Source organism: Strix uralensis, chromosome 15 (assembly GCF_047716275.1).
Source record: "Strix uralensis isolate ZFMK-TIS-50842 chromosome 15, bStrUra1, whole genome shotgun sequence".
Classification (NCBI taxonomy): Eukaryota; Metazoa; Chordata; class Aves; order Strigiformes; family Strigidae; genus Strix; species Strix uralensis.
In genome coordinates, this window is record NC_133986.1 from 17,806,781 (window position 1) to 17,832,658 (window position 25,878).

General features: G+C 39.1%; 1 protein-coding gene across 6 annotated transcripts in view; it reads right to left on the reverse strand.

Annotated features, from left to right (window-relative positions):
• Positions 1–25,878, reverse strand: part of KCNQ1 (potassium voltage-gated channel subfamily Q member 1) — a 363,861-nt gene that overhangs the window by 88,317 nt on the left and 249,666 nt on the right. For 5 of the 6 annotated variants that reach the window (XM_074884929.1, XM_074884926.1, XM_074884928.1 and 2 more), the window contains 4 exons: positions 24,839–24,914; positions 17,347–17,441; positions 16,654–16,700; positions 15,804–15,865 (listed from right to left, as the gene is read on the reverse strand). In XM_074884929.1, coding sequence (XP_074741030.1) covers positions 15,804–15,865; positions 16,654–16,700; positions 17,347–17,441; positions 24,839–24,914 — 280 coding nt within the window. Of the gene's footprint in view, positions 1–15,803; positions 15,866–16,653; positions 16,701–17,346; positions 17,442–24,838; positions 24,915–25,878 lie in introns of those variants that run through there. The other variant, XM_074884930.1, reaches the window with a different exon arrangement.

The following is a 25,878-nucleotide window of genomic DNA, read 5'->3' on the forward strand; positions in this document are numbered from 1 at the left end:
ATACTGTCTTGAGACAAGGCACTGCTGGGATCTTAAAGACCCCAAACTGATTTCATTGTTGAAAGAGCCATTCACCCTGCAGCCTTCATGTACCTTGCCTGGTTACCTTCTGACCAAATACAGATCTCCCTTTATACAGGAAACTTGAGACTCTGTGGCACTGTTCCAGAGGCCAAACAAAAAGAGGTTGTAAACTTTAACCAATCTGCCTCCCTACAACTAGCTACGGAGACTAATTTTCTGAAATCAAATCCTCTTGTCTGGAAACAGAACACACTTTTGGAAGGGCTTTAGGTCTACAGACTACCATGAACCAAAATCAAGCTATCCTCTTCTTCTTGCCTCTGGTAAATAAGAAAGTCTTCGACAGAAACAGTCAAATCTGAACGCTTAGGGAAAGCATCACCATCAGCAGTCATAGGGAATGGACAAATCTGAGGTGAAAAGGAAGATGAGAAAAAAACGGATGCAATGAACTGTTCCCCACTGTGGGGAAAAACCCTCTTCTCACAGTGGAGTATAAAAACTCACTGAGAAAATTTGGAAACTTTTGATCACAGCAGCCTCTTCCATTATGGTGTTTTAGAGTAGTTGATTATCGATGAATAGGAAATAGCTAAGGGTGACCAAACAATGCATGCACAAGAAGTTCTCATTTGTAATACTCCAGTACTACACTGATGGATCTCTAGCAAAAATATGCAAGTAAAAACTCATTAGTCAACTCCCCCTCACCTGCTTTTTTTCTTTATATTCAGGCTTGGGCATTTTCCTGTACCTATATAGGAAAAGCAAAGTGTATTAGCAGGAGATACTCTTCTTCAGCCTCATCCCTAGTAGCACAGGTAGCATTTACCAATTTTGTACAATCAATAGAAAACAGGAACAGAAAGGTCTCTTTTAGTTACCTTCCAGTTGAACTCAGGTCTCCTGTTTGCACTTGAATGGGCCCTGATACAGCTATCCATGCTTATCCATTTCATGCTATCATCATAAGGCTAATTACAACACTATGCCAAATTACAGATTGTTTGAGAACCTTGTTGAACTCTTTCTGTTTTCATAGAGATTAGCAAGAGAGGGTTTAGCTCTTCTGATGCTCAGTGTCCTCCTTGTGAAGCAGGTGTCTCTCCAGCCGGTTGCAGGCAAGGTGGCACTATAGCCATTTCCAGAGGAGAGGTAGGGGCTGATTTTTAAAGTGATGCTGAGCACCCACAGCGGCTGCTGCCAGCTCTGAAAACCAGGCTACTGGGAGATGAAACGGCGAGCAACAGAACTAGATCCTCCTATTGTGACTTTGCTTCCTTCCACAGCACGAACGATGGAAATCGACACAGAATAAACTGCCTCCATTAGGCGATTCTTCTAGAGTCAGGTCAGGTTTTTCATTAAATATTATTACTTATTCTAGCTGTCCTGCGTAACCCAGTCACTGTAAGCATACTAGCAGAGGACCAAAATCATGGTAGAAAAATTCACTAACAAAACACCTGGACAGTCTTGCCAAAAAAGCCTCAAAACATCCCCCACAATCATCATGTTTCTTTTTCCTTTTTTTTCCCCAGTAACTTTTTGTTCTTAAACATCTATAGCTGTTAAAGGAATATTATCAATCTAAAAGCAAAGAATGTGTTTGTTGTTGGGCTTTTCTTTTTAAAAAAAATTCTCATATATTCAGCGGAGCTTTTTGATTCTATGCCCAGACACCTACATTACAAAATATAAGACAAAATTATAGGTACACAGTGTGCCAAGAAAATCAACACAGCGTGGCTTGCCCAGGCTCTTTGAAAGAAAGCATGCACACTGTGTCACTATTATGATTTAAAATGGCTGGGCCTCCAAAGGCATAACACTACTGTACTATAGTACAAGGTGCCTGCAGATGCCTGCAGCAGCAAGCCAACCGATTAGCTTCAGGACTGCGATGAAAGCACAACTTTGATTTCTGTTCAGTGTGTGTATCTCACAGCTTCATTTCAGTACAAAACAAACCTATGATGATATGAAAGAATGCTTAGGAGGAGGGCGGAAATAACCTGAGTCTTTTACAATAATCTTCATTATTATTTACTATGGAGTGCAAACTTCGTAGTTTCAATGGAGAGGGGGAGTTGCTATGGTAAAGCAGAAGAAAATGGGGTTTTGCATTGTAAAAGGACTTCTGCTTCTTTTGGGTTTAAAACAGGGGTCAGAAAAGCTTACAATTCTCTGAGCTCAAGGCATGCTAGAGGTAAACGGGAGCCTGTACGTACGAGCACACACATCGTCCTGCCAGAGAGCTTGCATGCTTCCAACATTACCTTCTATCTTCTGCTGAGAATCAGGACAACTCCGAAGGAGCTTTTGGATGCGCTCTGACACTTTACCAGACCATTTTTTTTGAAACGGGAAAGGAATTTTTATTTGTTGACACTTAATTTTTTTTTTATTTTTTTTTACAATGCCCTCCAGCTGCTCTGGGATCCAGGTTAGAAGCAAGGTTCAAGCTGCTGCAAGCTCACAGATGTCACAGGATTCAATGCTAGTCCTCACCAGCACAGCAAGGAGCCACGCTCTGGCCCCAGCTCCCTCAGCCTCGTGCGAGGGAGAGCTATTCAGTGGTGAGAGGACGATACAGAAACAATAGAGGAAGGAGAGAAGATCCCTGTTCCATGAGTTATTGCCCGATAATTGCCAGCTCAGCTTAGCTAATACAATTTCATCCTTAATTAAACCTCTAATTAAATCAATCTCTGCCCCTACCTTCATACCACCTTCGATTTCCATTAGCTTTCTTAGATCATTTAAAAAAGGTATCGAGCTGTCTCTTAAACTGATGTGTCTTCCAAGGGCTTCCTGGATGTTTTGCTGGCTAAAATGTTGGTAGTGTTCCTACATTTTTCCACCTGTGGCCTAAAAAAATCACACTTCAGAGTGTGATCACCATGTACCCTACTCTGCAGATATCAATTTACTCTGAAGAAATACTTATATGTTGTTAAGGAAGTCATCTAAACCACTCAAAATACTCACTTTTATTGTGAATTAATAACAGACTTGTAAGAGTTTTGTACCAGAAGGAATCTCAGTTTAAATTTATCCTGCCTGCCTTTTCCAAAGTTAGCAATAGCTTCCTCCAGAAGTAACAGTGATCAAAACATCACACAACATTTTTGAAATAGTACTATATATGTAGCAATTGCATTTTTCTGGACTTACATTTAATCCAATTTACCTCTAATAATTCAACTTGGTAACTGGTTTCCTTTTTTTTTCCTCTCACTACAATCGTACTAGAAAAATGGATGAATCCACATTTTTCTATGCCAATTTCTAAAGTTCTTTACTAAAGTACCACTAACTATCTACTAGTTATTTATCTAGTATAGAAAATACCTATGTTTTGATTTGTTACTGTTGTATTTACATTGTTTTTATTTCATGTTTAAAAGCTTAAGCATCTATAATACACTAATCTGGGCTAGAATACTGTTTTACTGTTTGGCATTGATAATATCCAAATTCCAGCACCACTTGGAAACAGAAAAGTCCCACGCAACAAGGCTGGAGCTCAGAGATCTTACAGCCCAGATGAGCACCCCAGGCTTTACTCAGGAGCAGAAGCTGAGCGGGGTGAAGATGCTTATTCAAGGCTATGATACAAGTCCAAGCTGTGGAGAAATACAGGGCAGCTGGAGAGAAAACTTAAATTATTATCAAGTGGGGGCTGGACTAATTTCATTACATTATAATGCTTCTGCACTGCAAAGAGGCCCTAGATCCAAAGACTTCAACTCCCTGAGTGCATCTCTCTGCCTCTAAAGACAGAACAATTAATTTTTCTTTAAGTTTTTCTGCTGCGCTTATCAGTTTAACACTTATTTGCTTCACAGCTCTTCACAGACCTCTCTCAGGAAGGGTGTGGGGAGTGTACAGATGGGGAACTTCAGTGTGGAAAAATTAAGGTCAATTGTTTCTAGAGCTTTGTTTCACAGTATAATTCACAATCCTCTAACATGCAGCTCTTTGAATAATAATATAAATGTAGACATCACTGATGTATTTAATGAATTTGCTTGTGCCCTAATTTAATTACACCTTCAGATATGTCATACAACAGAAACAAAGTTGTAAAGGCTGCTGCTTTCCTCCTCTCATCTCGCAGCCTTTGCACCAGCAGTGGAAAGCAAAGATGCCAATCCTGTAGTCATCAAAATCAGAGAAGCGCCATTAACTGATCCTCCTCCTCCTCCCCTTTCTCCATGCAAAGGAAATGACTTTCCACTGCCCTTTTTTCTAGCTGCCATGAGATTCAGAAATTCCTCTGCACAGAGATTCAAGGGCTCAGATTCAAAACCAGCTTTGTCAACCACTATCTTGGAGCAGCCTATGAATGACCCATTCATTGTGAGCGTCGTGTCAAGTCAGCTACAATCAAGAGTGTGCTGCAAAAATAGCTGAACCAGTGCTGCCTGTGCCAAAACCAGAAACAGCTGGACCTTTGCAAAGCATCATGCCCAAGCTAATAAGCCATGCATGGGAGGCAGTGCCACCTGAGTGCTGTGAGATGGATCCCTGGGCCCGTGGGCCTGCAGTGCATTGTGTTAGATGGAAGAGTATGAAGTTTGTGCTGTAGCAGAAACCACTGCTCCTTTGCACCTTTCCTCCCCAGTCACTTCTGCTAGCAAAATTCTGCTGAGAGTTTATGGCAACATCACTGTGGGACTGATTATCCGACCTTAAAGCTTGTCCAAAACTCCCTTACGTAACATGAAGCAAACACAGAGGTAGAGGATCCATGATTATGGCTCAGTCAGTTTCTTTTTGAGAAGTAGCAAAAATTATCCCTGCCTATTTCCTTTTTAAGGTGTTCTCCTGTAAAACTCCTCTGGTTGAAACTCTCTAGAAACTTGGGAGTAGCGGAATAAAGGCTTCCTTCAGTACCCTGACGGCTGCAGCATGCAGTCACAGACACTGGTGGCACAACTGGAAAGTTTCCAGAAAACTTCAGCTGTGATGAAGCAAGGACCCCACCTCCATTCAAGCTGACATTTTGAATATATTTTACTCTCGGGGGTTTTTGTTTTGACTGCCTCATTTGGCAGGATTATCATATATAATAATCAAGCCAAGTCAGATGTCTTTTTGCCAACATTATCTAGAGTGGCACAACTAATATTCACATAGCAAACTACCCTGGGACAGATAAGCTATGACAACCAGAGACAAAGAACTGTCAAATAATCTGCACAGAGCTCAAGTGAACAGGAAGAAAATCACACACGAATGGTGGCTCCATCATGAAATGATAAAACAGAAAAAGGACAGCCCAGGCAGGGCAAGGAGCCAACCCACACTTGGATTGGTAGACATGTGCAAACACAGACATGTATGTAAATGTAACTTCTATTGTCAACATATATTTTTTTATAGGGATAATTTTAGAATATTTATAAGGCTGTACACATTTTCAGTTTGGAAACACAATGCATTTATTCACTCTTTTTCTATGGCTGGACAAAGGGCAGTATTTATTAGGTGAAGTGTCTGACAAAGCCTTTAGTGCTGTTAATCACACCAGCTTCCTTGATATATTAAGGCTATTAGGACTTAACTAGATAAAGATGCACATGTTACTAAGTGAATCACCTTCTATCTGTCTAATGGAAACCAAGCGTTGATTTAAGTGGAGTCATCTGTTTAAAAAAAGAGAGAGAAAGAAATTGAAATAAACCCAAGATTAACAGATGTCACAGAAGGGTCAATAGCGAGCATCGCTGGATCCAAGACTTTTAAAATAGAAACTTAGATGAATATTTGAACTCACTTGAATATTCCTCTCTGCTTGACTGTGCGAATATAGCATTTAATATCATTTGATAAGCTTTAAATATTACATGCATAATTATCTATACATAGGACAGTTTTTGTGTCATGTAAATACGTTCAGTCCTCTCCATCCCTAGGCTCCTGGGCTACAAAATGATGTTGTTAGATTAATTTCTAGATGATTTAAAATCTACTGTCTAAAATAGTCCCAGTACATTTATATTGGCTGGGTTGGGGTGGTTTATATGTTTATATATGCTGTTCTCAAGTACTGGATGGTTTTAGTATTAATGGGCTATGATTATGTTGAACACTGCACTGGCCAATATAACTATTCAAAACTAGAGGGGCTTTTAAACACAGTAACAAAAAGGAATGCTGATTTGTGGTCAAGTCCCAGACACGGCTTAACTTCAATTCCTGGCGGTGCCACAGCTGCCACTGTGGTACCTTGGGCAAGTCACTTCCTGTACCTTAGCTGTAAAAGAGGGAAACAATGGGGTTTTTTTCCCTTCCTTTCTCTCTTTTGTGTGTTTAATCTGTCAGAGCAGGAGCTCTTGTGCTATGACAAACACGTTTACGAAGCTGCCACAATGAAGGTCTATCCTAAAGGGAGGCAGTGCATCAGAGTATCCCGCCCATGGCATACAAGGGCAACCACACTCTGCCAGGCTGGGCTGCTGGCGGAGCGCTGGAGCTACCATGTGTAGCATCAGTTACTTCGGGTAGAAGGGGAACCTGTGACACGGGTTCACAGCCCCGTGCTAACTGCTGAAACACTGGGATACTTTAAAGACATGTAAAAAGTTGTTGTAATCATGTTTGTTCTAGAATTTTACAGAAGTAATGCAAATCTTGATTGTCTTATTGAAAGATGAATCATGCTTTTGTCACAACCCCAGCGGGCAGGATGCAGGAACAGAGAAGGATTGGAGGAAACTATATTTGCCATCTTGGTTTCCGGAGCTCTAGGAGGGTATTTTGAACCAGGTGTTCATATTCTACTTTTAGTGACTTCTTATCTTCCCTCTGACTCCCATAGCCCTAAGCAGGAGTCAGACAGCAAAGGCTCCTTCTCCTATTTCTTTTCCTGCAATCTAAGCAGCACTGGATCATTTCTGTTTTGCAAGTTTTGGGGAGAGCAGGGAGAGCAGATAGGGTGACAGAAGGTATGGACTTTGTGTAAGACAGGGAGTATACCTTCCTTTACTCTGAATCTTTTCCAAGAGCTGAATAGATTCCAACCTGGAAAGACTGCAGCCTGAATAGAGTCCTTTCAATTCCAAGCACTTTTCCTCCCTGATACTCAACTGCAAATGGAAATAAAATATTTTAATTCCAGTGAGATCACTCTAAAAACAAATCTTTGACAAGGAACAATTTCAACTTTGATGCATCTAACTTCAGTAAAGGTCCGTCCTAGAGTAACAAAACCAAAATTTGCCATTTATGTTAGAATGTTTTTTGGTTGCTCATCTGCAACACACACACACAAAACGAAATGCAGAGATGATCTTACGGTCATTTCTTTTCCTTTAACCTATTAGAAAGACAAATAACAGTCTTCTGTGTAGCACGCTGTGCACACGTGTTGTTCACTTAAATTCTTTTTCTCTGATCTGCTCTACAGGGTATTTAGTCCATACAACTGTTCCACATTCTCTCTCGGCATATTCACCATGCATTTCCATTCCACATCAAACGTAAACAGTCTATGCACAAGAATGATGGAGGCCACGTTTCAAATTGTGCTTGGGTTTATCTTTGACTGCCAGACAAAGCAGGCTTTATGTGGTTTAATAAAATATTGAGTCATCTCAATTTGCAGACCTTACATCCACTTGCATACCTACTCAAATATAAACACAAACAGCTGATTGCCAGATAAGCAACTAATCTGAAGATTGTTGAAAAGACTATCAACTGGTAACTACTTATTTCATTCCTCCATTTCCCCCCCCAAATTCCTAGATTTAATAGGATATACTGCGTGTTACCTAAAATTCTTCCACGATTTCTGCTTTTAATAAGCAAATAGACAGCTATGCAGATAGCAAGCATGCAGCTGTTGCTGGTGTTAAGAAATCAAGTCATTAATCAGATCCCAAATAGGAAAGAAATCAATGAGATATTAAAAAAAATTCTATATAACACTTTGTATTTGTAAGGGTTTACACTGTGCCTTCAGCATCATGCTTCCCAACTACTGTCTGCATCCAGACATACTGGAAATTTGGGGTAAAATCTATAGAAACTCACTTAAACAGGAAGTCTTCTCTTTAGCAGTATTTCACTTTTACCTTTTTACTTTTAGAGAAGTATATATCATATATATTAAGCTCTGGTCCTTGCTTTTGAATACTAGCACAGCAACTGTGTGCTAGCTTGAACTATCTTCAGTCACTCTTCTTTAGAATAAAGATAATATTTTGTCTTGCTTAACTTTATTTTACAGTGTTGAGGAAGTGTATACTCTCATTTCCTGCAAGTAAGCTAATGAGCTGCAGTATCCTCACCATCTGTGGCTATTTATATACCATGCTAGATTTGGTTTTTTTGATATAATCACATTTCCTCTGATCCAAGAGCTGACACTTCAGAAACAGACCACAAAACATCACAATGGCTTGTAACACACTCTGTGGGCCAGGTCTGTAACCATATCTAAGCTACTGCACCTAGGTAATATACTACAGATAGTACTTATAGATAGTACTTAACACTCTGTATATTAAACAATTTCAAAATTAATGCAAAAATTGATTGTTTTTCATTTGTGCTGCCGTAGGATCTAATGAGCTTCAAACAGATAAAATTAGTGCTAACAACTGGATGGAAGTGAAGGCTATTCCAAAGTCTTCAAGGTATGGTGCTGCAAAACCCCTCATGAATGTCCTCTAAAGACGCCTGGGTGTCTGCTCACATGGCCTTCATAAACAGATCAGGTCTAAGACACTGTATGGCAACGTTCAGCTGCTTGGGGCTGTATGGGTGACCAAATCCAGTAGCAAGCAGCTGTGTGTAACAGCCTAGCATAAAAAGGGCTATGTGGAACAAGACCAAAGTTTATCTGCCCCAGTTATCTTGTTTCTGGTGCAAGGCTTGTAGCAGAGTCTTAAAAAAGACTGTAAGAAAGTACATATACATAAAATTATATTTCTCCTTTTTTTAACCAACTCATCGTTGACTACTGATTAAAGTACTTGCTAAACTGGAGTTTACATAGAGACATCCTGTTTAATAATCCTCAAGTGAACCCTTCTCCATGACTTTGCCTGATCTCTCTCTCAGTTTGCTTCTATTCTGGCTACCAAAGCTTCTGGCAGCAGTGAATCCTACAAGTAATTATTTTTTGTTTTCAATTTTACCATGTATACCTGATAATTGTATTTTACTGTAGCCGGGGAGATGGGAAGCATGGGACACTGGAAATGAAAAGCTGCACTTTTTCATTGTTTACCCACCGAAATATTATCAGATTGGTGAGAGAAAAGCTATTAAAATTGTAAAGCTGCCTAATGACCTAGATTGATGAAGGATGTGCTTAGTTGTAGTCCAATTTATAGAAAACGGGCATCCTCCATCACAAAGTTCAGCACCGAAATTGCTTCCGTATGCTTGTACTTCAGCATCTGGAAAAAGACTAAGGATTAAATTAATAGGGATACTTAATCTTCCATATGCCTCTTAATATTCCTCCACATCCCCCAGGTTATTACTTCTGCATTATTGCAAGAACTACATACAAGACGAGTAACTGCTTGGCGGTGGTTCTTTGATTTTTATTGATTTCCCATATCTCTTAAAATTTCCATCCAAACCCACAGTTTTTTAGTTCTGTTTCTAGGTATCAGGAAGGCAAATCCTCACACAGCTATTGCAGAAGCTGCCAATATTAATACCTGAGCTGCCTAGTGCATGTTCAGCCTGCAAAGTGCTGAATATTACTGTGCCAGACACTTTCCGAAGCCATCTCTTCCAACTGATGACTCATGGCTCTAACCGTGCTTTCCAGCACTGACCAGAGAGTCAGATGGTTTTTTGTCAGTCTTTTACTATCAATTTTTCAGCATTATTATTCAATTAAAAATAAAGCCAAATGTCCCTGTCCATTGCATACTGATGTGCAAGAAGGCCATCACTGGTCAAGGCCTTTGAGTTTGCCCCAATCGCTATGTTACACCAGGAAGCACAGTAACTGTTCCCACAGGCACAGAATGCCATTAAAAACAGACAAAAAACCCACCAAAGTTTGATCGTATGACAGATAATGCAGATATTTCACACAAAATTGGAAGACTGGCCACACAGGAAGAAATCTTTTAGGTGAACAAGCTGTCAGCATGAAACCTGGTATTTGTGAACCTAGGAAGAGGTAGATGAGATAATACTTTTCCAAGTGAAATGTTAAATGGTAAACATGGAGCGTCCAATAACGAGACACATGGATGTACAGAGCTATACTTCCATTTATGACAGAAATGCTGTCATGTAACACATCTGTGTTACTGAACAAAACTGTATCGAAACAACCAAAAGAAAAAATCCTCTCAAAGGCATACAAGTTTGATAAATGTCAATGCTTCTGCCTACCCTGATGAAGGAAGGCTGAAATGTTGGCTTGTCGAGGCTACCTTATGTTTTGATGAAAAGGCCTGCTTCACAGTCTGCCAGGTCAAAGGAAAGACTCCTACCAGCTTTAACGGGGTCTGGAGCATGTCCTAAACCTTTCTGTGTTGGATGGGCTGGGAGTTCGTTATTACAAGTGACATGATTACAATTTACCTTCTGATACAATAAAATAGCAAATTTATTAACCTTACAGTGACATTCCTCTGCAATATATATAACTCAAGTTCATACATTTCTGAGCAAATCAACAAGAGAAGTAAGTTAGATATGACACTTTTTGCAACGGGGAACTATTAGTTGATTAGAAAGCAAGAGCAGGAAAGAGCAAGAGTAAAATCAGAAACTGCACCTAGACTTATCAATGGTCATTCTGTTCATCTGGACCGTGTTTAACAGGGTTCCTAATACACGTATGGATACAATCAGTGCTCTGGTGAAACAATTACAGAAAATTATTTAGCCAGAAGAAAATGTCATACCACATATATAAATGTTGTAACATACAGGTCTCCACCACTTTTTGAAAGCCACCTCAGATAAAGCCTTTGCACTTATTTCTCTTTAAAAGTCCCATACTCGGCACTCACAGTGAAAAACTTATCAAGTATTTATCATATCCGTGTAATTTTACTGAACATGGGATCTATACATTCAACAATCAAAGACACTGTAGATGAAAGACAGAAAACCAAATCACCATAACCAGAACTCAAACGAGCTGTGCAAAGGGAACTTCCTTTCAGTTTTGGTTTCGAAGATCAGTTCAGATTTTCAGTAGGCAACCCAAGCAGCACAGCCTCATCTATTTTAGGTAGATGCTTTCACACGATAGATTTGTTTTTATTTCATTTAAAAGGTGGTGCTATCTGCTTTTAAAGTAAATCTGAAAACGTGAAATGATTCTCTGTTCAGTGCTGCACTGCATGTTTGAAGTTCTGCCTGTTGCTCTTTGGGTTAGTACTAGTCAGAATACAAGAGTTTACATTTTCAGCTGTAAGTATGCAAAATGTGCCTATGCTTGGAATGAATATTGCCTTGCAGAATTGTTGGATTCACATTAAAAGGTGTCATATCACATGCCTCACTACTACATACTTCTGTATAAACAGAAATCTCCGTTTAAATCTCTACAATTTTAGTAGTAGGTAGCATTACTCCTGATGTTCCATATAACTGAAAAAGACTATTGTAAGATTTTAGTTGTGACCTTGGCAATACTGATACTAACACTGTACTTACTGTCAGATACAGGAATAATTCTGAGGATATAGAAGGGACATCCAGAAAACTGCTTTGGATTGCTATAACTATTCTTAAAAGGCAATTTTTGAAGCGTCCAAATCATTGCAGAAAGTTAAGTCCTATTTTTAAAACAATTTAACAGAGAATACAGCATAATGTCTACTGCTCAGAACGGTTTTTAAAACTTTTTGTAAGCCTGGGTTCTGTTATCCTACTCTGGGATGTCCGTAGGCAGGACCTACTGACATCTGGGGCAGTCTGGTCTGTAGCCACAACAGCCTGTTGAGAGTCCAGGGACTGCCAGTTTTAGCCCTCACTGTATATTCTAGGTGATTTTGTGCAGTGCTCATATTTAACACTGAATTATCTTAGGGCAGCCAAGCAACAAGGCCAGCTGATTATCTGAAAAGTGCAAGCTGCGCCTGTTACATCTAAATTAATGGTCGACAAAAGGTTAAAAAAAGAACAGATTCATTTATTCTAAAAAGTTAGCATTATGGTCATTTATAGCCAAACTAAAATTAAAGCGGTGAAATGAAAAGAGGAGATGTAGCACATGCAAGTGCTTGAGTGCACTGTGGGCTTGTTCCTGGCCCCAGCTCTGGGCACCCCCAGAATGAAAGCAGTGGCACGTAGCGCTCTCTGCATGCGGATTAATGGCGCTGCGCACACACAGCTGCACCTATCTGGGAAAACCGGGTTTGATTTTGAGTTTGGTACCAAGCCAGCAGTGGCCAGGTTTCTTGAGGGTAGGCTGAACAGTCATGCACAGATGTTTCAGGATAAAAAGAGAAGGCTGGTCACCGCAAATAAATTGATTTGCTGCTGTAATCTGGCTCAACACCATTCTCCAAGGGGGTGTATCTCCATGCACACACTTGGACCATTGCTACTCAGCGGGGTTTGCGAGCTCAGCCTGGGCACAGCACCGCTGCAGTGACGTGCCTTCTGGACCGCTGCTGGCCGGTGTCCCGACGGAGCCGGGGTGGACATGGCGGGTGCTGCCGCTGCCTGCCCTCAGCCACGGCAACGCACCTTCAGAAGGACAGAGCATTTGCTACCCTCAGCTTTATAAGCAACAGAGAACAATGGCAAAGTCAAAGTGTGCTGTGATTACATGTTGGATTGTGATTTCTTTTCACAAAGACCTATTGGGTTGTGCAGTTTCTACTTACATTTATAAAACCATCTTTTCAGTTGCTTGCCAAAATTACAAAAGTCTACGGGAAGGAATCTGCGGGAAGGTTCCTGCAAGCATGATTCATCCCCTTGGCTTTTGCATATTAGGAAACAATCTTTACGTTATCACTAACTGTATATATTACAAGGTCAAAGTTTCACTCAGTGCACAAGATGAACAGACTCTACAGGACCCTCCGCCTCAAATGAATATGTTCTTAAATTTAAAAGAAGAAAACACGATTTTTTTTGCTGATTTCAATACTTGGAAATTCAGATTTATGCCATAAAGTATCATAATTCCTGACAATACACTGCTGTTTGACTCTAAGCATTTTATTTTTAACATGTCCCTCTCACATGCCATCCCCTCTGTACTACCGGCCATACATCTCTAGAAGATGTTTACTTGGGCCACAAGTACAAGAGCTTTGCAAGAGTGACATGATGTCCCAGAAATCAAATACTCCTGAAGACAGAATTATCTTTATTTGTAAACACTTAGAGTTAAAATCTACCTTTACAAAAGCCTATAGGAACACACATAAAATTGGATTCTGCCTCTGTGATGTGCAAGTAGCAGATCCTGTGCTGACAGCAGACACCCATAAGCAGAAGCACCCAAAAGTTTAAAAAAAAAAAAAAGAAAGTTCAGGGTTTCTTCTCTTTCTGCTTTAACACAGTTTTTCTGACAACCGTACACCAGCCTTCTGCTGCAAGGAGCATACTGACAATCATTAAGAAAGATCTATTAGAAGAACTCAGCTTATTCCTGGGGTGTGGGAAGTACCATGTAACTTCTTGCTGTAGCAGGAGCATCCAAATAATTTCAGAAGGCTATGTCTCATTTTAAAATGACTTAAGGGAGATTTTTCGAATGCACAAAAGGTGGTTAGATGCTAACACTAGCCTGCAGCACTGAAAACCTCTCCTTCAGAAGTCCAAGATTCAAAACTAATTCACAAACCAAATGGCATGTAACTGTTTAAGATATATAGTCACCTTACAAACAAACTGATACAGATATCCTTTATGTAGTGCTCAGCTCAGGAAGGATTTAACTGTATGCTGAAAGCATACCACGTACTTTACAGGAAAGCAAAGGCCAGTCTCTGAAAGCAAAAACACTAAAAAACTAGCTTTGGTCACCATCTGCAGCTGCAGCAAAAATGTGATTTCAGTGTTGCCAGTGTGTTGTCATGTATACCACTGTTTGCCGAGTCCAACCGAAATTCTCTATTTTTAGCCTTTCAGCTACTTTCAGATAAAATTCCTGCAGATAGGACTAGCTGTATAGGGCAGATAACATACAACTCTGAAACCACAGATGACCTCATGCAACTGCAAAGAAAGAAGGGTCTGTTACTTAAAACAAGGCTAAATTTTAACCCAGCTATACTAAAATTAAACAGGGAGTGTTTTACAGTCCCATTACAAGACATAAACCAACAGTCACTCTAAATTCACGGTGTACTTATTTGTAAGGATGTAAAAAGAGTAATCAATAACCCCAAAACAGCTTATCTCTGAGCCAGTACAACACCAAAGCTTTCCCAGGCTCGTTGGAGATTTTACAAATAGCCCTGAGAAGCTATTTTAGCTGTCATTTGAGAATTATTTGTCCAAACTGAAAAGTCATTGCTCTTTGTCATAAGTCACAAGACATTTTTTAGTGTTCCACACTTTTAGTTGACCTTACTGAAGAGAAAATAAATAAATGTAATCCAGAATTTCTGGAAAGGGCTTCCATGTGTAAAAACACTTGCCAACCACAGATCTGAACGAGCACTGCACAGTGATTCTTCTTTGTGCAAAATGCACTGTACCTTCCTGTCTTCTACTTCACCCTTTCTGTTGGTCACCGAAAACCCAAAAAACACCTGTTCCCTTTAAAAGGCCATTTATTTCCAGTAGATTGAAGTACAGTTCTGAGTACTATCATTCAAGTTTGAGTATTTCAGGAGAAATGTGTAAAGATTGGCTATGTCACAAGTGAATCAGTACAGACCAGGGTGCTCTGTTTGTATCCTTTGGGATGCGTTGCTCACACCTCTCTTGGCTTTCCAGACTATTCACTGGATATTTCTTCAGAACAAATCCTTCATTAGGTTATAACATACTTCCAGTTATGGAAGAAACACTCTGAAAGCTCTTTTCCCCCAAGAAAAACTTTCATTCCTTAATATCGAATGAACAGTTCAGATACATGAGTGAAATAATACTCAGGTAAAGAAATTCTTTCACCCCCTCATCAAACCACTGTAAGAGATCAGTAAAGGATCCAAAGCATTTCTCTTAACTCTTTCTTTCCTTAATATGAGCAAACCTATGTTTTTCAACAAGGATATAGCCTCTACCTGTCACCTGATTTTCAAGCACAGCCAGCATTGAAATAAAGGGTCACAAAGCACTTAATTGTTAATTTGTGATTATAGAACAAGTCTGATTTTTTTCTGACTTCACATCACTTGGAAGGAGAAACTCCATTTGTCATAAGGAATGAAAACCAGGACAGAACAAGGTTTGCTATCGCCCTCTCTAAGGAATTGTAGGTGGAGTTATATAAACAACAGAGCAACGATCAAAGGGAAATCTTAGGGACCGTAACACACTGAGGTATTAAAGGAACAGAGTCTTTTATCTATTGTGGAGGAAGGAAGTAGAGCATTGAGACATGTGTAATATATACAATTAAAAATCAAAAACCCAAGCGAGTCCCAAAGAGACTGAAATCAATTAAAGTTTGGTTTTTTTCTTATTCTGTTAAAATGACAAGAACGAACCGAAAATGCAATTACCACAAAAATTACGCTTCATCACCAGGAAAAGCCAGGCATTTAACTCTATTTTAAGCTGAATTTTTCCCCACATCCTATGAAACAAGCACTGTTCGATCACAGACCATGTCCTCATTCACTGCCAGTCTAACTGAGGCTTACCTTGTCCTCCACTCTGTTCAGCCTGGCACCAATCGTGTTATTCCCTCGATCTTTGTTTTTTTCTGTGGAACAAGAAACATTTTCAAATTAATATATGGTGGTATAACAAAATAGCAGCAAGCCACAACAGGGTGTGTTTAACTAGCCCACCAACGCAGTGTAACTGAACACCTTTGCCAAGCTGGTAGTTTTATTCCTTAAAAGCAGCTTTTTGTTCCTTTTTATAGCAGTAGCCCACGCCATGGCTTTTAATAGCCCTTAAGTTTAAGGCACTTTCAACCTCAGTTTTATACTTTAACCTGGGAGAACAAAGCTGTTCCCAACTTAGTTAATGTTTTAATTGCCATTAAAAACAATCTGCCGCTATGCAAAAGACTCTACAGCCAACTTGAACAATGCATTTGATAACATTTTATCTATTTTTCCCCCTATAAACTATAAAGAAATGAGTTTGAAAATTACATTAATGGAGAGTTTTCATTAGCCAAACTGGTTGCAAACAAACTTAGTACTTTGTGCTCCTTTTCCATTCTCTTTTCAAAGATATCAAAGCTTTATGTGAATATTACTGATTTCATAGAAACTCTGTAATCACAGCACACCATTTTAAAGAAAATATGGTTAGTCTCAGAGAGATGAGAGCCAACATTTTGAAAACTTCAGTGAAAGTAGGTGTTTTAAATATCTAAATAAGAACAACCCTATTTTAAAGGTGTTCATGACTAAATATTATTGTGGATACCTAAACTCCAGACCACACTGGTTGGCACTGTTTAGAAGTTTGGCAACAAAATAAAAAGTATTTTAACAAGTATTCTCCATTAATTATATCTTCATCAGTTTAACTTACCTGAGACAGAAATAAAAAGAGATGGCTTCCCTATGGATTGGTCCAACCTATAAAACAAAAAGAATAATTTTTAGTTTTTATCAGCCTGAACCAGCATCTTCACTTTCTCTAGCTGGAACAAGGAGAACTCTTCACAAACAAGCAAAGTGAAGTTCAAATAGTTCTGGTTTCTACTGTAAGTGAAGCTGTTGTTTTGGGCTAAGAACAGCTTGAAGATAAAAAATAATAACAAAATGGGATTAGACTTGGATTGGTCTTTAGCTTCTTCAACGACTGTAAAGTTTTACTGTGCCCATCACTTTTCCATGTGAACAACATTGTTTCCTCTTTTCCTTGTTCTTCCGCAGCTTGTTGTATCTATCTGTCATCTCTTAGTTTGCTCCTAAGTGCAATTCTACCAGAGCAGGTGACAGTATTTCACACTATATGCATAATACAGCCCCTAACATATAGGGATTACAGTGTATAGTCAAAGTTGATCATCGGATTTTAAGCTCTTTGCCTTTTCCTTCCTCTTCCCGAAAAGAAAGCTTTACTTGAATGCCATTTTATATTCCCTAACTTTGCACAGTCCTACCAATACAGCACCTGTGACCCTGTCAGTTTTTCATCCCCAGGCCCAATCACTGACAAACGTTTACAAACATCCCTGTGCTGGTGTTTAAAGATATGGACACAACTTTATTGACATACCTCCTCTGTAACTCCTTGATTCGCACCATCAGGTTGAGGTGGCCCTGTGAATATTGCTCAATAACATCTCGGACATCATAGGGTTTTCTAGCTTGCTGTGAAATAAAAAGCAGAAAACATGCCTTTAAGCCACAAGGACGTAAGAATGGTCTACAGTAACGTAGATTTTTTTCAAGAGTGAACAGTAAGTTCTTTTAACCCCTTTTAACACTGTTTAAACATTTGAGATATTTTGATTGTTGCCATAATCATGCATTTTTTGTGGAATAATTATGACAGTTCTGATTTCATCCACCTTTTTGTTACTGCAGGTCTACCTGCCTTTCAAGAGATTATCCACCAAACTTGAGGCCAAAAAATATCTGGCACTTTGCTCAGAAGTTTGTGATCACTTGAGTTTCTTCTGGAAACAAGGTTCATACTCCTCAGCCACCAGACAGTAAAGAGGTCTTTCACACAGGCAATCCCTCATTCTTAGTCAGCAGCAGGACAGCTGGAGTTCTCAGTTCAGCTCTTCCCATGGGAAGGTTAAAGCAGAGTCCTGGCTGAAGGTGCATGACTGATCTTGTCTTCCAGAAAGACTGGCTGAGCTTTCAAATCTACTGGGAAAAACTGGGAAAATATTGGTGCAAGGAATGATGAGGGAGAAAGCCCTGTGTCTGTAATTTGCACTTCATACATGGGAAAGCCTTGATCTGACCTATTAGTAATATAAACACTTTTGTGTAGTATTAAAGATAAAGACCATAATTTTAACCAATAAAGACCAAGACTAACTGGAAAGCAAGTGAATAAACTTGTCGAAGCGCAGTCACAAATTAAAAATATCTTAATCCTACATCTAGAAACCAGAGTCCAATCAGTGCCAGAGATACAGAAGCTCTAACACAACAGAAAAGAAGAAGCAGTAGAGGAGAAGAGTAGGGTGTAAACTTCACACATTAGACTGAACAGAAACACCTGAATTTACCATTTTGTAAAAAACTTTTTCTTAAAGATGCTAATCAAATCACTCAAACAATACAGTAACAATAAATGATAAGCCAAGCAGGTCCAGGGAGGGGATTCTCCCCCTCTACTCTGCTCTCACCAGACCCCGCCTGCAGTGCTGGGTCCAGCTCCGGGGGCACCAACATCAGAAGGACACGGACCTGCTCGAGTGGGTCCAGAGGAGGCCACAAAGATGATCAGGGGCTGGAGCAGCTCCCCTGTGAGGACAGGCTGAGAGAGTTGGGGGTGTTCAACTGGAGAAGAGAAGGCTCTGGAGAGACCTTAGAGCAGCGTTTCAATGCATAAGCAGGTTTATAAGGAAGATGGGGACAGACTTTTTAGTAGGGCTTGTTGCAATAAGACAGGGAGTAATGGTTTTACGTGGCAATTGAGGCACAGACTCTCCATTGAAGTGCAGAAGGAGAGTCCTTTATTATTACAATGGTTCATACTTATGCTCTCGCTACCTTAGCTCTTACTTCATGATAAGCAAATCAGCAACTAGACAGCCATCAACCCTCTCTCCCAAAAACAGTTCCATACTTTCATCAAGCTGACTTATCCTTCTTCCAAGGCCTGCTTCTCCTCCAAGCCTTGCTGCTTCTCCAAGCCAGCACAGGACAGAGCGCCTGCCTGGCTCACCAAGCAGAGTTCTCTCAAGCAGAGCTTTCCACCTTCACTGAGCTCCCCAAACCAAGCTCCTTTGCTGATGTCGATTTGGCTCTTAAGTATTGAATCTCCCACAGCTGTGCAGGGCTGACAGGCCAATGCCCACTTGCCTCTTAATTATTTACCAGTAACACATGATTTGACTCTTAACATATTGAATCTCCCACAGCTGCGCAGAGCTGGCACTCCCACACTTTTAAACTAAAGGAGGGTAGATTCAGACAGATATAAGGAACAACTGTTTTATGATGAGGGTGGTGAAACACTGGAACAGGTTGTCCAGAGAGGTTGCAGATGCCTCATTCCTGGTAACATTCAAGGCCAGGTTGGACGGGGCTTTGAGCAACTTGTTCTAGTTGAAGATGTCCCTGCTCACGGCAGGGGGGTTGGACTAGATGACCTTTAAAGGTCTCTTCCAACCCAAACCATTCTATGATTCCACATTTGACTCATTCGTTATAGATACTCTAGATAATTTTCAAAGTTTGGTAAAATCATTGGTAACACTGAGTTACAACTTTTCCTTTCTTGCATCTTTTGAGAACAAGGAAAAGAGTTTACAGTGGTAGCTTCTAACATACCAGAATTTGTATCCCATTTGAGATATCAGAAATATTTTGTCATCTGTACCTCAAAAGCAGGAAATGTCTCTGCACTGCTTAACCTTATTTCACATGCTGCAGGTTTTTCTCAATCCCACGATACAAATACCTTCTTTTTTAAACCAAAGGAAAACCGGATACAGTATAAAAACCAGGCTGTGGCACCTTCATGCAGTCTGCACCTGCCTGGGAGACAGCTCCCACATTTCAGGAATCATTACTTTAATAATCATTAGTAATACCACTTCATCAAACAAATAATATTTCAGTCTGCCAGATTCCCCAAAGCCAACTGCAAACCCTGGGTGAATGTAAGATACTCTCTAATGGAAGGCTAAACAGGAATGGAAATTGCTTCAATCTAACCAAAGAGCACACAGAAGAATTCCCAAGAACCCCGACTGCTTACACACATATAAATCATAAGTAACATCCACAAAGAAAGAAATATGATTCAACAATGGCATGAGCCCATAAGTCTTTCCATGGACTAGTACTGTAAACATGATGATATAAAAAAAATGGATTCTTGGATTATTTTTGTACTGTAAATACGCAAGAGAGAAATCTGCAAGATCAGCTTGAAAACTCCAGGTTCAGAAAAGTTGTTCAGTAAGAACAAAGATGCAAAGCTTTCTCCTGCCATCCTTGTACTTTGATGCAGGTGTCTGACAGTAGAAAGAGTAGGTATGACCGTGCCTGTTTTTCATTTACTGGGCTCCTTCTTTCTCTTTAAAACAAGAACTGAAAACATGGAGGAAATAGAATTTATGAATGAAGCTTAATTTCTGAGTAGGATAAGGTATTTAATAGTCAATGCTGAGTTTTCTGTAGTTACTTCATACTGAAAGCTGATCTTTTAAGAGAAAATACTCTTGATGTTGACAACATGCTAGATTTGTAAAAGGAAAAAACCCGCAGCAGGCAATGGATGAGTATCGAAGAAACAAAAGTAGAAGCCAGCCCCAAAGCTCTTCTTACCTACTTCTCTTCTTTAATTTCATCCCTTGGCTAATTAACCAATATTCATGGCAAAAATCTCCTTAAATGAGTTAAAATTTCCCCCATCATATATGAAAGTTTGAAAAAGGCACAAAAGCCAATGCCAAATATTAAATGTGCACCACTGGCCATTGCTGTTCCCTAGCAACTGCATGTGCAGGGAGGCAGACCCGGGAAAGGGAGAGGGGAATCTGTGCAAGGGGAAATTCTGGGAAATGTAACCAAGTAACAGTCAAATAAAATGGGTAGAACATCTTTTGTAGCACAGAACACTCTGAACTACATTGTTTGGTACACACCAGTATGGAGATTAGAAAAGATTACACACACAATTCATGATTCATACCATGACAAATGAGTTACATAGAGATGATGAATTACAAGACTATAAATGCAAGATTTGCCAGTGAAATTGTAACAAACCAGGCAACAGTTACGTCATCAGTGGAACTGCAACCTGTATTTTTAGTTTACGCTATGTATAGAATATTTGCCATGGTGAAAAACATAGCACAAGTTAAAAACATATTTTAGAAGGGACCTGATTTACTCAACAGGAAGAATTGACATGGAAAGAGAATTAAAAGATTTCAAAGTGACAATGGGAAATCAGATCAAATCCCTGGTCTCTGGATCTGTGATGGATATCACAGTTGTATCCATGTGTGTAAGTCTTAAGACATTTAGAAACTTTCTTAATTGGAAGACAAAGGTTATTTACTCATGAATTCAGCTAATGGAATAACCAAACATGGTAATTTCCTTTCTGAAATGCAGTTGTAAGGTTAGACTATGCCAAAGACATCTGATTTATAACTAATACATGAAATTAGTTTTTGGTAGGTGGGGTGAAAAAAGCCTAGAAAACCATTAATTTCTAAGTAGTTTTCCCTATAATCTACAGAATCCTTCCTTAACCATGAGCCATTCACCTTAACTGGCGCACAGGACTTGCATTGACTACTAGTCAAATATGATCTTTCCTACACCATTTGGAACAGTCCTACAGACTTTACAAGAGCATAAACACATCCATAAAAAAGGTATTAATTCTTTATAATATTATGCTGGGTTCTTACATGGACATGATCATACGGACTATATTCAAACCTGGACTTGAAAATAGAACATAAATTTCTCCCCTTCTTTTAAAGAGGAAATGATGTCCAAGTGTGACGTTTCACAAAGAATTGCTTTTCAAGTCCTTTAAAATTTCTTTGTATCCCTGTTTAGCTTCTCTTTATTTATTTTCTTTAATTTTTTTAAACAGGAAAGCTCTGCTTTCTAACTGACTTTTGTCTTTGTGGTGCCATCACCCCCTGTTATTAATTGAGCTCTTAAAAAAACATATCTAGGCAAATTTAGGCATACAGGTGTATCCTGCAAACAGCTGGTATAGTTTAAGAACCATGCTGGGTTCATGCTGGGACCTATTTTGCAAAATCTTCCTCTTCCTCTCCTTCTTCCTATGCTTCCCCTCCTCAAAAGCTTGAGGAATCTCTAAAAAATACTCCTTTTAAGTGTTGACCTTGCAATTACTTATGTTCCATCTAATTTGAAGCATGACTCATAGTCCAATGGCCTTCAAATGAAATTTGGGGTTTTTTCAATAGTTATAGAAAAAAAAAAAAATTTAAATTTTCTTTTTGGAAGATACATTTCACATAAACACAAAAATCTTAAAAGGCAAGTATCTACCAGAAAAGAGCTATGCAGATCTCTTAAATGCTGAAAGATACATTTTTAAAATGCATCTTCTGCTTTACGTTAATTTCAGATATTGCATTGGACTGGTTGTTAGAAACTGTATAGTCATTACTTGGCACATGTTTAAACTTTTTAATTTCTTATGACTATTTTAGGTGCATACAATAGAACAAAGCAGATTGACAACATACTTTTGAGGAAAGAATAATGATAGTGGTTATCTCTTAATTACAGGAGAGATTTTCAAAAGCACCTTGTGGCTTGAATTTCAAGGTGACTTTGTGCATTAAGTTACTTAGGTGCTTTTGAAAACTGTACCTTTAGTGCTCTCCAAATTTTTAAACTTGGTCATAACCTTGTATTCAGAAATTATGGAGAAGTATCAGATATCCCCAATACATTCCTATTGGGAGATTCTGCTTCTGACAGAAACAGCAACATATCACTTGTACGCAGAAGTGACTTGAGATACGTTTCACCTCAGCCTAATTGACATTTTTAGTTCTTTAGTAACAGCTAATATTGATAGCTCAGGAAGAAGAAAGACTACTAAAGAAGGATGAGAGACAACCTTGTTAAGGGATTTTGTAGATGGCCAAGACCAGGTCTTTTGCAGATGTGAAAGTGAGAGTACAACTGAGAAGTCAGATTAGCAACCGGGATACTGAGTACAAACAAGTTTAAGTATGAACTGAATAGTCCCATTCTATTCAGTCAAATGCTTTTCAGCTTCTATCAAATCATCTGCCGCAGGGGAGTTTCGTGTATTTGCCAGGTGGATAATGTTGCACACAGTGTTCAGGCATTTTCAAAATCTGTTTTTGACAAATACCACTTGGGAGGTAGATATATAATGTGTAGATTTCTTGTTTCTAAGCAGTTTAGTTAATTCCATGGCAAATATTTTATGATCTAAATTTATGAGAGCAATGATTCAGTAATTACCATGGAGCAAAGGATCACAATCAGATTTTAGAATGAGAATAAATTAAAATTTAATGGAACTGGCCACATTTAGGCAGTTTTTCACAGAACAGCAGTGGGCACATCACTGGAATGGGCCACATCCCTTGCCAAGTTACAAGTGCTGCCCAGCAAGTGTTAAGGAGAGTCTCAACAAAATGACTATAAAAATTATTTTCAAGCAGTCCAGACACTGTGCCTTTCTAATTTTAGTCTAGTAAAAATAACAGGTGAAATGTGCTAGCAGAAACTTTCTGAAAGCACTCTTTTCCAAGAAAATGCTGGACAGGGGAGATTTCAGCCTGAATGGTGACAGTCTGAATACATTATACCTAACTGAAACCAATTTCTGAAAAGCTCAGGCAACGTTAACCATAAATTAGCTCATGAATTTTAGTAAAACTAAAAATATCAAAATAGAAATTGCTAAAGAATTCAGGCAGTGCTTCTAAATTTCAGAGACAAAGTCAGAATCATGGTTTTGAAATTGCAGCAAGCATCGCCTTACAGAAACAATGATCTCCTGGACTGTTGGTGGCCATCATTGCATCATCATCTTTTTGACCCTAAACTTTTCACCCTTCAAATCTGAAGGAAAAAGGACACCCTCCCTTTATGGGGGGGTCTAGATTAAAGGCAGGAAAGCTCTTCAGTCTATTGTAAGCAGTTCTGGTGAGGTTGTATATGAAAATAGATGTGGGCAGTTAAGCCCCTCTCTGTGCATTTTCAGTTGTGAAGCCTGTTTTCCAGAGATTGTCCCTTATTAATTAATTTTAAGTAACATATTTTTTGAATATATATAGTCACCTGGTTTAAATCAAGCTGAAGGCTGTTGACACATGTTTTTACTGGATTAATGAAACTGATTTAGAAACCACAGTCTTAAAAATTTTGCCGTCAGAATTTTTTTATTCAGACCAGGCAACAAGGTTAATTAGCTAATGTTAAATATTTACAGTATCTCAATATCACAGCAAGTGAAGTAGCACACAGGAAATGTATGTCAGTGAGGGCTAGAGGAGTAAAGAGAACCGATAGCTCACGAACTGGGAAGGAGGTCTCCTACCTATGCAGAGGGGAGAAGGGAAAAGGAAGGAGAAACCTTCCAATACACTAACAAATTTCCACCCTGGTTTCTTATCAGGACTTCATTATCATTGAATAAGAGACAGAAACAAGGCTGAGGTAGTATTTTAATCTCTAATCCTACTGACTCGGCACGACGGTAACATACAGCTCAGAATTAATGGAGACATATGAGAATGTTTGCACTGCAAGAAAGAGACAGCGATAACACAGGGTTAAGGGTCAAGTCCATTAGCAGAAAATAACATTTTAATTCAGACTGCATTTCAGGAGTTTAGCCCATTTCCAGTGCATCCACAGTTGACTAGCCTGCTGTTAAACAACCACCCTATTGAAGGGGGGAGAGAATAGTGGGTGTAGCTCACCATTACTGAAGAGAGACTAACACAATTCATTTAAGTTTCTAAAAGAAACAATGAATCAGGAGAATAAAAGGGTTTATTTAGAAAAGGAGCTTTCTATTCACAACTCACCTGAAACTTTTTCTTTGCCACAAAATACTGCATCCTACGAATCACCTTAATTGCGGCGCGGTGGTGTTCTCGCAGCCTGTGGGAAAAACGAGGAAGATGAGTGGGGTGAAAGAGCATCTCCATCCAGACAATAAATATAACAGTCTGCAGTCAATGCTTCACTAACACGTGAATGTGTAATGTAAGTAGTTGCGATTCAGTCTGGGAGCACAACACACTACTATGTTGACCTTCCCCACCTTTCAAGAAGGCTATAAAAATCCAGGGTTTTATCTGACCTATGCTAGCTCTGCGTACATTTCGCAGTAAAAAGAGGTGTCCACATAACCTCCTCCTATGTCTAAGCAAACCTCCAGCCATCCTTCCCAGTTTCATTTCCACAAAAAAACTCGCTAGCAAGTTTCTGCATATTCAGCCATGCACAGCTTTTATACACAGTCACTCTAGAAATCCAGCCTGTGGGGTTTTTGGGGGTGTTTGTGGACTTTTTTTTTCTCCCACTTAAGTCCTGTATAATATGTTACTTCATTTACATTAATTTGTTTTTCAAAACATATTAAAAAAAAAAACTTTAAAGATTTGAGTTGTTGCCTGCTGAACAATCCAAATAACCTTGTGGTAGCTGGATGCAACATCTACATACTCGTGTATCCCCAAAACCGAACTGTAAGTATATCTATAAAGATAAAATAATCTGGAAGGTCTTCAAACAAATATATCTCCCTCTTCATGTACATGCATATGAACGGAAAACAGAATTAAAAAAGAATCATTTGCTCTTTGTACTCTAAAGTAACAGATTTTCATAGTATCTGACATTATTTTTTAAACAGTTCATTAAGAGCCAATAGATCTTTTACATTTTCCAAAGCTTACAAAAATTATGTCTTTTTTTCTTAACATTAAAATATCAAATCAAACATTTAAGCTGTGCCAATGATTTATTCTACTTGCTCATTCTATTACTCTTGTCAAGATGCGCTTGAATGACATCATTGCACAATCTTTAGTTCCTTTTTAAACGCATGAACATCTAGTAT